Source organism: Lontra canadensis, unplaced genomic scaffold (genome assembly GCF_010015895.1).
Source record: "Lontra canadensis isolate GAN:19392208 unplaced genomic scaffold, GSC_riverotter_1.0 scaffold25, whole genome shotgun sequence".
Classification (NCBI taxonomy): Eukaryota; Metazoa; Chordata; class Mammalia; order Carnivora; family Mustelidae; genus Lontra; species Lontra canadensis.
The window spans coordinates 19,868,139-19,880,150 of NW_022631019.1; the positions used below are offsets into that span (position 1 = coordinate 19,868,139).

The 12,012-nt window shown below is 43.7% G+C and overlaps 1 protein-coding gene across 2 annotated transcripts in view; it reads right to left on the reverse strand.

Annotated features, from left to right (window-relative positions):
- WASF2 (WASP family member 2) overlaps positions 1 to 12,012 on the reverse strand; it is a 76,576-nt gene that overhangs the window by 8,546 nt on the left and 56,018 nt on the right. Inside the window, exons 1-4 of one of the 2 annotated variants that reach the window (XM_032863885.1) lie at positions 11,660 to 11,867; positions 10,260 to 10,433; positions 2,618 to 2,752; positions 1,946 to 2,099 (exon numbers count right to left, since the gene is read on the reverse strand). In XM_032863885.1, the coding sequence (XP_032719776.1) occupies positions 1,946 to 2,099; positions 2,618 to 2,752; positions 10,260 to 10,389 (419 nt within the window). In that variant the 5' untranslated portion in view covers positions 10,390 to 10,433; positions 11,660 to 11,867. Of the gene's footprint in view, positions 1 to 1,945; positions 2,100 to 2,617; positions 2,753 to 10,259; positions 10,434 to 11,659; positions 11,868 to 12,012 lie in introns of those variants that run through there. The other variant, XM_032863884.1, reaches the window with a different exon arrangement.

Sequence of the window (12,012 nt, forward strand, 5' to 3'; positions counted from 1 at the left end):
CCCCAGAATGGCACCTCTTTATTTATCTGGCTTTTTAAGAAACTTAGCCTTACTTTCAATTCCTGGTACAGGAATCTGCATGGTCAGGGCAAGAACAGGCTAGAGCAGCAGGGATCCTGATTATTTCTAATGATCTGCATGGCTACAGACATCTCCCTGAGGATAACCTGATATCCTGGCACATCAGAGGGGATTTCTGCCATTGGTTCCCCTTCCTCCACCAATTCCCCAGGACTCTCCAGGAACCATTAGCGGCTTCCCACCCACCTGAAGCCTGTACATGTATGTGCAGGCACACATGTGTACATTATGTATAGATACACATATACATGAAAGTGTTTATGTGTGCAGCTGTTATTGCTCTGTAAAAACAGGTCACCATAGCAATCCACCTTCCTGCTCCCTTCTAGAATAGCTCAGTACCCCCACCATACCCCCAACCACAAGGGGGCCCCAGTGAGAACAGATGGCCAGCTGTTTTATGATGAGATTTAATTACCATCTTTTAGTTGCTGTGACAGAAGTAACCAAGAGAGCTACTGAGTGTCCATGTAAGGGTTACCTACCAGACTTGATAGTCCTGGTTGGAATCCTACACTTTGGCATGACTTTCCAGAAAGCATGCGCTAGGGGTGGACATTTATTAGAAAGGCAATTCTATTCCCTGGCCTGTCATGACACACAGAAAGCATTTCCGAATCAAACACTAATGACTTTTATATTAAATCTTGTTTTGAGTTAACTACACCACTGCTCATTTCTGTTAGGCCAAATCCAGATAACTGAGAGGAGAATGATAAAAAGGAAAATATCATTAACTGAAAAATAAACTTCGTCTTAGTATCATTTGTTTATCCTATTCTATCACACAAGCCCCATGTCATATGTCACACTCCCTTCAGTATCAGGTGTACACTCCCTTATTGCCCTGAAACCTCTCTGCCCAAATCCAACTTGATAAATAATGGAGGCTACAGAGTCAAAACTCTGTCCTGCTCTGCTAGCTAGCCCTTTTGAAAGCCAAGGTATAAACATAATTTTACATAATAATAACACAGGGTAGACGCTATGGGGTAGATGCTGTGTACTTTTATCTGTGTGAATAGCTACCACGCTCCTATTTCCAGGCTCCCTGGATCAGGTGGGTGTCCTTGAGTTCTGCACACACACACATCCTACTTTGCAGTATACCCATGTCTCGCAGAAGACATCTGCCTCCAGCTATCTGTAATTACTTTTTACCTGTTCCAAAGATATTTATGGATACAAACAAGATAAATATTCACTTTCTGCCCCTGCTCAGTGGTTTTCTGCAGGATGATCGTACTACAGACCCCTGGAGGGGGAGGGGCTTTAAGCTGTCTATCTCAAGTTTAGCTGCAGCAGTACAGGTCCTAGCAGAGGGGAATGTCAAAAGGATGTTCTAAACAAAGTGAGCGACACTCATTTGGAAGAACGCCAATTATTCCTTAAGCTTTGGAAGGACCCTGAGGGCCCGGAGTAGCCAGTCCACAAAGCTAGCTCTACTAACACACCCGAACATCTGGTAATCTAGTGGTTTCAGAGTAAGTGGGAGCCTTGCTCCAATGCTGCCCCTGGGATGCAAGCTCTAGGACTGCTTTGTAACAAAGTCCTTTTGGTTCTGTAATAACTAAATTCCTTGGATGGAATCCAGGATGGACCTGGCTTATACCAAATTAAACTCTGCAGCATGCAATGCTAGAGCAAACTTTCAATATATATTATATTTACTATGAATTTCAGAGACCAAACAATACTAAGTGACAAGTGTTCATGTGGTAAACATAGCTGCTGCCGCCACAAACAACTCTGGGGTAGGTAGTAAGCTTCTGGACACAATCCTCTGATGCAAACATCTTTAACTAAAAGGCCAATCTAGTGTTGTTAACCACAGGTCAACAAAGGGAAGAACTAGCTAAGTTACCTGTAAGGGGTCAGATTGTTTAGAGGTGGAGGAGTATCACAGGTGTTGTATGTTTCCAAGACAGGTACTGGGAGAGAGTTTCTGTCAAAAAGCTTCTGGTCTTGAATAGTAGAGCTTCTGAAGGCCTTCCGGGTGTTGATTCCTTGCAGTGACACTGAGAGAAGATGGAAGGCAGGAGAAAATGGACGACAGGCTATTTGAGCAAACACTGAGTCACACCAGTCTGAGAGGCCTCAGCTGCTGCGTTTCTTGGCTGCGGCTGTCTGCAGCCAGGTTTTTTTTTCTCCCCCTCTGGGGAAGCCCCACAAGGCTGTCAGCAGCCCAGCCATTTCACGACTGAACAAAATGAGGCAACACAAAGGTTTACTATGTGGCCAGATCTAGCAGGCCTCTCCTTAGGAGGAATGAATCTTCCAAGTACTTTTATGGTAACAAAATATGATTGGGGGAGGGGGGATCTGAGCAAGAACTGGGGGAATGGGAGAAAGGGAGCATGTGGGGGTGTGGTAGAGCTAAAAAGGTTTCTTTACACCACCCGGGCTTGTGTCATTTCAAAGCAGAGCTCCATAGGTCTCTGTGATTTTTTTCCCCTCACTTTTTTATAAATCCGGAGAAAAAAATCCTAAGAAACTGCTCAGCAAAGCCTACAAATGCTGAGCTCAGCTTCCTTACCTTCTTCTTCCTTGGGATCCAGCTGAGTGACTTTAACTTGTAGGCGGTCGACCCTCTCAGCAAGGGAACTTACCCGAGAGGCAAAGGTATTTGCCTGAGTAAAGAGCTCTCCAACAATGTCCTCTGCATATTTACCTGACAGAGCAAAGAAACCAAGTCACTAGAGCATAAGAATGACATAAATGATTAGAAAAACTTGCTCCTAAGGATCTTATTCCCCACCTCCCCAACACAAACCCACCCACCTCCAGGACAGTTTGGGTTACATGCAGATGCTTGCTCTTGGAGATGGAGATGCGCCCTCCATAGCCTGAGCAGTCTGCATTTGTCCTCTAATAGTCTTCTTGGCAAACTCTGAATGGTCACGAACTCAATGCAGGCTGAATAATATCAAAAGGTGCAATACAAAAAACTAATCCTGGAAGAGTAGACAATATGTCTACACATTTGCCTATAGCCCTTCACCCCTTGCTGCTCTGTAAAAGCACCTTGTAAAATGGTTCTTGAAAACAGAATGGGAGTTACAAGGCCCTTGTAGGTGTCTACAATTTACATGAAAAATAAAAAATTACATCCTCAATGGAACCTTCGAAGTACATTCAATAACCATGATGAGTTGTATCTTTGAGGGGCCTTGAATTTATCAACAACTCAAAACAGAGAGTTAAAACTTCTTCTAAGAGGTGAAAAGGTTATTTTATGTTCTATAACCTATAACTTTGGAAGTCTTTGCTTTAGGTTATAGTTCTTCAAATCTACATCTGAGGGAACAAGTGAAAAGCTGAAATTTTCAAGCCCTGCCTGAAAACCAACATACCAGTGGTCTCTTTCCACAGTATCTTATTTTTTAGAAAAAGAAAAGAGTTCCGTACTTTCAACCCTGGAATGCAATGAGAATTTGCAGCCAAAGAAACCTACCAGCAATTTGACACTACCTCCATATTGTCATTCCAAGCCACAAAGCACATTCTTGCTAGGAATGAAAAGCAGCACACATGAATAAATATACGGAGTTTCTTACTTGCAAGGTGAAGGTAGGCATAGGTGATGGTGCCCAACCAAAAAAACTACTGAGAACTATTTTAAGTAAGCTCTGACTTTTAGCTTTTAAACTTTGTGCTTAGTCCACACTTGAGGGGGAAAATATTAGTCAAAAGGCCAAAACTGCACCTTCATGGTGAACTGCAGCTCACCTTCCCAGTGTAACCTGGAGAGTAAGGATAAGACCAATCAACAGCATATTTTGAATTGCTGGTAAATTTAGTCAATAAGGAGTTTCTAATCAAGGAAAGAACAAGTTTTTGCATACTAAACGATCTTGTGATTTAAACAACCATGGGAAGCTCCTGGGTTCAAAGACACAAGCTGGCTAATGAAGCTGCATTTCTGTTCTGCAGGCTGACGATGTTATCTGATCCCTGTCCATAATACAGCTAAGTTCCCATAAAAACCACACTGCATCATGTTCATTCAGGTAATGGAAAACTGTGATTGGAAAGCTAAAGCAGATAAACATACAACATTACTTATGAAAAATAAACCAGGCTCAAAAATATCTGTTAACCAGGGCACCTGACTGGTTCAGTTGGTAGATAGAGCATGTGACTTTTGATCTTGGGGTTGTGAGTCTGAGCCCACAATGGGCTTAGGGGTTACTAAGAAAAAAAAAAAATCTGTTAACTGACTAGCTATTCTGGAGGAAAAGAAAACCCCAAAGCAACCCATCCTTAAGGCACCAAGAATACCCAGGATTTCCTGCTCCTTGGTGAAGGGAGTAGTGGTAGTGTGAGTAGTGGCTGAATGTGAAAGCTATTTTCAAGATAAATCTTACCCCCAACATATAAACATGTAAACACTGAGAATGCTATCTGAAGATGGAGGGAGGTGGTGTGAAGGTCCCCTCCTGCCTCCCCCCGCCCCCATCACATCATCACATCAGGCCCACCTTGGGTCTATACATGGAAGTCGAAGCAGACTTCAATCAGAAAAATCTGGAGTTAATCTCAGTTCTTTCTATTTATACCTACATACTCTTCAGCAAGTCACAATATCTCAGCCTCAATTTCCTCATCTGTAAAATGAGGGTAACTGTATCAACCTTACGAAACTGTCACAGAATTAAATGGGCTAAAAATATTAGGTTGTTACAATGAAACTGCCCAACCACATCAGATGACTTTCAAGACTATGAGTTATCTAAATATGCCGTTTTACAGGAAATTTAAGATATAATTCTAGTCAGTAATATGATAGTTCCTATTCTTCGGGTACTAAATATTACCCCAATCTCTGAAAATAGGAGTGTGACACACTTATATAAGGAGAAAACTAAAGTACCTTGTTCAGAGTTAAATTTCATTCATTCAGATTACAAAAACAGATCCACTATCACATCAGGACATTCACAACAGTTACCAACCATATTTTTGCAAGAGATTCCAAGTAGTCTTCAACATCCCCCCTTAGCAGAACTGTTCAAATGGAATCTTAGGCAGACATGAACAAGTTAAATCTGATTTTTACAAATATGGCACTGCTTTTGCTTGAGGTCTGAGTCTTGGAGTAGTCCCCCAGTGGCATGGTCCCTCTACACTCAGAAAACCCAATATCACAGCATGATTTCTTAATTTACCCAAGTGAGGATTCCATTCTACCAGGTGGTCAGGATACTGACTCAAAAGTGCAGGCTGGCTGGCTGTGCCTATATTTCCTAAGATACGGCAACCTAATATGTGAAATGCCAATCTCTCTGCACTGAGGGTAAATAAAAACTCTGGATATGCAATCACGGAGCAATCCAAGACTGTGGAATTTTTAGTTTTGTGCTTTATCCATTGCATAATCAGATTGTGCCTACCAGACCAAGCACTTCTGGCTGTAGTACATGAGGCCATGAGGCCAAGGTCATGAATGTGAAGCACATATGAGCCTATTCCTGCCCCACTGTCTGCAAGATGAAATTCCAGTCATCATTCAAGGCCTGATTCAAATCTAGTCTCCTCTGTGAAGCATTCCCTAACTCTCCCTATACTCCCACACCATGCACTGACTCCCCACAGGAGTATTACCTCCTTCCCTATATTCTCTATGCACCAACAGCATGGAATGGTGGCAAGAATATAGGCATGAATCATTCAACAAACATTTACTGAGCTTCTACTGGGTGCCAGATACTACGCAGGATAAACACTGGGGTTTAAGAACAAACAAGACATGATTTCTGCCATCAGAGAACTTTTAATTTAGTATAAGAGATACAGTTAATTTTCAATATAATGTGGTAGGTAATAATTACAAGCACGTAATAGGAGCTCAGAGAAGCACTTAGTCCAGCCTGGAGGAGGAGGTCCTTGAGCTAGGCCTTGAAGATCAGCTACAAGGACGGTGAGGTTTCTCCAGGCAGGAGAAACAATAGCAAGGGCACCGCACGAGAGACTATGGTCTATCTCAGAAGTACTACAAGTAGTTGATAATTCATTTTTTCTTCCTTCCTTTTCCCCTCTTTTCCTCCTTTTTCATTAAAAAAAAATATATATTTTTAAAAGATTGTAAAATCCCTGGGAGAAGATGGATTGCAAAAAAAATGACTGGAGGGCGCCTGGGTGGCTCAGTCATTAAGCGTCTGCCTTCAGCTCAGGTCATGATCTCAGGGTCCTGGGATCTAGCCCCACGTTGGGCTCTCTGCTCAACGGGAAGCCTGCTCCCCACCCCCACTCTCTGCCTACTTGTGCTCTCTCTCTGTCAAATAAATAAAATCTTTTAAAAAAAGAAAAAGAAAAAGAAAAATGATTAGAAAGGAAGGCAAGTCTTGAAAAGTCTCGAATGCAAGACCAAGAAACTTATACAAGCCCACAGTGAGGAACAGGGGAGATTTTTAACATTTGTACATTTATTTATTTGTCTGTTTATTAAAAGGATCTGGAATCTTTTTTTTTTTTTTTTAAGATTTTATTTATTTATTTGACAGAGAAAGACAGTGAGAGCAGGAATACAAGCAGAGGGATTGGGAGAGGGAGAAGCAGGCTTTCCACTGACCAGGGAGCCTGACACGGGGCTCCATCCCAGGACCCTGGGATCATGACCTGAGCTGAAGGCAGATGCTTAATGACTGAGCCACCCAGGAGCCCCTGTACTCTTACTTAAAAACACTTTTTAAGGGCGCTTGGGTGGCTCAGTGGCTTAAGCCTCTGCCTTTGGCTCAGGTCATGATCTCAGGATCCTGGGATCAAGTCCCTCGCCGGGCTCTCTGCTCAGCAGGGAGCCTGCTTCTCCCTCTCTCTCTGCTTGCCTCTCTTCCTACTTGTGATCTCTGTCAAATAAATAATCAAAATCTTAAAAAAATAAAAACACTTTTTAGGGACACCTAGGTGGCTCAGCTGTTTAAGCCGCTGCCTTCAGCCCAGGCCGTGATCCCAGGGTCCTGGGATGGAGTCCCACATTGGGCTCCTTCTCAGCAGGGAGCCTGCTTCTCCCTCTGCCTGCAGCTCCCTGCTGTGGCTTGCTGGCAGTGTGCGTGCAGTCTCTCTCTGACAAATAAACAAACTCTTTTAAAAAGTAAGTAAAGGGGCACCTGGGTGGCTCAGTGGGTTGGAGCCTCTGCTTTCGGCTCAGGTCATGTTCCCAGGGTCCTGGGATCGAGCCCCACATCGGGCTCTCTGCTCCGTGGGGAGCCTGCTTCCTCCTCTCTCTCTGCCTGCCTCTCTGCCTACTTGTGATCTCTGTCAAATAAATAAAATCTTTAAAAAAAAAAAAAGGGTCTCTAAAAAGTAAGTAAATAAATAAGTAATTTTAAAAAAAAGGGCGCCTGGGTGGCTCAGTGGGTTAAAGCCTCTGCCTTTGGCTCGGGTCATGATCCCAGGGTCCTGGGATCGAGTCCCGCATTGGGCTCTCCGCTCGGCAGGGAGCCTGCTTCTCCCTTTCTCTCTGCCTGCCTCTCTGCCTACTTGTGATCTCTGTCAAATAAATAAATAAAATCTTTAAAAAAGAAAAAAAAACCAAACACTTTTTAAGGGCACCTGTGTGGCTTGGTTGGGTATTTGCTTTCAGCTCAGGTCATGATCTTAGGGTCCTGGGATGGAACCCCCACGTCAGGTTCCTTGTTCAATAGGAAGCCTGCTGCTCCCTCTCTCTCTGCTCCTCCCCTCCTCCCTGCTTGTGTTCTCTCTACTCTGTCTCTCAAATAAATAAACAAAATCTTAAAAAAAAAACCCACACACTTTTTAAATTGCAAACGTTAACAGTCTTAATTTTCAAAAATTCAAACAATTCAGAATTATAAAAGTAAAAAGTGAGATTTGTGTTTTAAGCAGACCACTCTGGCAGGGATATAGGCTTAATATTTACAAGATTTTTAGGTTTATAGATTTAGGAGGGTTGATCAGAGAAAGGGAAGCCAAAGGGAGGATAAGGCAATCGTTCAGGTAAAAGTCAACAGAGGTCTGAACCAGGGCAGTGTTGGCAGAGACAGAGAGTACAGGACAGAGCTGAGAAAGTCTTTGGAAGTCTGACTTTACCTCTTATTGCTGCTGTCTCTCCAGGCAAGTCACCTTACTTTTCTTTTCTTTTCTTTTTTTTTTTTTTTTTAAAGATTTTATTTATTTGTTTGACAGACAGAGATCACAAGTAGGCAGAGAGGCAGGCAGAGAGGAAGGGGGAAGCAGGCTCCCCGCTGAGCAGAGAGCCCGATGCAGGGCTCGATCCCAGGACCCTGGGATTATGACCCGAGCCGAAGGCAGAGGCCTTAACCCACTGAGCCACCCAGGGGCCCCTCACCTTACTTTTCTGAGCCTTCATTTCTTCACCTGAAAAATGGGAATACCACCACCTACCCTTAAAGGATCACCCAGGGGAATTACTTGACATCTATGTCAATATCCTACTAAAACTTGGTGTAAAGCAGGCAATCAACAAATATGAGTTCCCCTCTCACTCTCTCCCCGTAAGAATTATTCATTCTGTCTCCTCTGGTAGATTATGAGCTCCTGGAAGGCAGAGACCATTTCTTATTATCGCTGTATTCCCTCAGCATCTGGCACATAAAATATGTTCAATACATATTTACTGGATGAATAAAGGGTCAGTTAGCGCCACAATGTGAGGAAATCTTGTTTCCATAGGCACAAACCAACCCTGGCCCTCAGACTGGCTTCCTCCAGACAGGAGTGGTCTGATCACAAGTGGGAGAGTGAGCAATGACATCCATCAACACTACCCTGGAAAAACACCTGAGAGAGAGCATAACTCCTGCTGAGTGAGAGTAAGAAGCATCATTAGCTAGATGTCCTTTGTCCTATGGAGAAAGAACCAGTGTGTGATTGACTTCCACCCATTTGGCCTTCTCAGGGTGACAGAAGCAGAAATGATGCTTTTAAGAAGCAGTGAGGCTCTCTGCCACCTTCATGTGCTTCCACGTCAGCTGCACTGCTGTCAGTGTTCCTTTGTGTAAGACAGGCACTGGCAGGGTTTCATTTCTTCCTGACACCCCATCCAAGTTTCCCTAAGCCCTGGATCAAGTGAGCTAGGTAAAGGCTTAGGAATCTCAGACCCCATACATCATATGGTCACAGAGCTCTGTCTCCTCGGGGCCCTATTTTAAAGGAAGGCCTGATACTATCTGGGGGAAGGCAGGCTTTCCTGATGTCCCACTGTCTTCACTAAGGGCAGTGATGTGATAGGAAGGGTGAGTGTCTGAAATAATTCATACCAAGATGCCTTTGCTAAGAAAGATCACTAAAATGGCGATTTGATGGACGTTCTTATGGGAGCTGGAGTGGCACTAGACAAATGCAGACCCTATCCAAGCATCGGCCCTTCCCATACCTCACCTTCAAACAAAATCAGCTTGATTCAGAGTGAAATCCAAACCCATGCATACACCCCACCCAAGGCAATCTCATTCATTCTTGCCAATTAAAAAAAAAAAAAATCATTGAGCTGGCTTTCCCTCAGCTCCAAAACAGACTGGGCTAAACCCCATCTTCCTCCTAGAGAAGAATGGCTCCAGCTACACTTTGTGTCACTGTGTGTAAACGCAGCTTGCAAAACTCCCAATACCCCAGAGACTGCAAAAGTAATTTGTACCCTGAACTTGGACCTGGGGGCTTGCACAATTAAATGTCTACCAGGGTAGACAAGTTGGCTAGAATCTGAGTGTGTTTGCTTTACTCCTCTTTGGGAAGAAAAGTTGGGGGGAGGGGGGTGTCGGAGAGATAAAGACTACTGGCACATTTGAGGCTTCAATGAAGTCAGCTACATCGAACAGCTCGTGCAATTACAGGCACATTCCCCAACCAAGATACTGTTCTGTGAACCTCCCACTTTACACACAGAGAATTCTGCTCTGTCATTCCATCTGCAGTTTCTGCTGCAGCCCTTCCTGCTACCCTTCCCACAGATTTCTTTTGAAGCAGGTGGAGGGGGAGGTGGAGGGAACCTAGAGGGAGGCAGTAGATGAAGAAAGGGTTGAGGGGAAGAATCTGGACCAAAAAGGAACCTCTCTTTCAGGAAAGGGGGGGAGGATACATCTTCGCATTACCTAGGAAAGGCAGATGGGGGAGAAACAGGAACACGGGAGGAGAAGGAAACTAAATAAAGAGCACCAACGACCCCTGAGGGCAAAGCACAGGCTCTCTGCGGCACTCACTCAGGCTGCCCAGCTGTCGGATGACATTTGCCAGGGTGATGTTGGTCACGCATTCCAGCTCGCTTCTAACGCTAGGCAACGTCTGACGGCACAGGTGCCTTGGCTCGATGTTCCTCGTTACTAACGGCATGGTGGACCTGCTTCAGGCAATGCTCTGAATGATGGAAAAACAACCTAAAAAAGAAATAACAGGAAAGTATTACTCAACCACAAATTCCAGGCACACTAGGGCTGTGTCAGTCTTTTTTTTTTTTTCCTTTTGTCTTGCTCTGATCTAAAACAGCTTTTAAAAAATCTTTTCTCCCCCATCATTTTTTTTTCTTTTTTAAGCCCCCACCCCATTCCCTTCAATCTTTAAGATTTGCTATTAGAAGGCATGCTGGATACGTTTAGAAATTCTGAACTGGTGACTGCTGGCTGAGTTACACCGGGAGCATAAAAACCTAAAAACCTTAAAATAACAACTGCGCTCCAACCAACAAGAGTCTCCCGAGGCAAAGAGGCATGGTCAGAAAACAGTCCATTCAGCAGGCTCTGAATGGTCTGGATGGATCCCATCCTTAGTGTGTCCATAATCAGCACAGATCAGATTCCAGATGATCAATTACAAGGATCAAAAAAGAGCTCCTGTCATCCAATAATCTCCATAATGGAATTAAGCTGCCAATACTGATTCCACTGATCTACATCAGGACGTAACTTCTCCAGTTCTTCCCCAATAGATGACTGTTAATGTACAACTACACACTAGCTGCCAGTGTCTATTAACACTACTAAAGTTTCATCTGTACATTGACAGAATTAAAGAATATCAAGGAAAATTTTACATGTTCAATATGTCAAACATGATGCTGAGCAAACTGTTCTATAAGATTCCCCAGTCCTTTCTCTTCTACCCAACAGCTCCCTTTCTCTCTCTCTCTCTCTCTCTCTCACATCCAGTTCAACACACCTGGGCTAAAAGGCTCTTGAGACAGCAGGAAGTGTCTGGAGCAGATCCGGAAACCTTCCGGTTACCGTTTCTTATCCTGTCAGCTGAGCCCCTTTCCCTAGGAAATCCCCCACCACTTCAGGTTCATGCTGAGCTATTGTTTTAGAATTAGATTACCAAATTCCTAGCTTTACAAGGATAGGAGGAGGTTTTAGTCTCAACAAAACGGGTACTGACTACAGCCAAAGGCACACTGGGCTGGCAGGTCCTATTTCTGTATCTTGTGAAACTAAAGAAATGTACAACAACCTAATGGTTTTCATGTTAGGGAAAATGCCAATTCACTTCAAATGAAAAGGTAAAGCATAAAGGTAACATACCCACATCCCCCAAACCGCAAACTCCTCCCTCCCTCTCTCTCTCTTTCTCTATATACATTTTAGAACAAGCAAAGCAGAGGTTTACTTACATCAAATCTTAAAACACCAGCTCATCACCAAAAAAAAGTTGATTGTGAATAGAAAATGCTTAAACCAAGCTAAATATCATAGATCTTAAAAGTGAACCAACATATTGTCTGACCAAAAGGAAAAAAAAAGAAAGGCCCTTCAGGCTCAAAGGGGGAGTAGAACCCTTTGGAACAGACTGCTCCTTGTTATGGACATTCTGATCTACTAAGAGTAAAAATAAAACAGGAAGCCAGCAGCTTGGGGAACAAGATTTCCTGTCACCAACAGCAACAGCCCAAGAACCAAGAGAATCAGCTGTTTGCTCATAACTTTGAACCTCCCTTTAATAGTCACTGTGTGGCAGCTGTGCCTA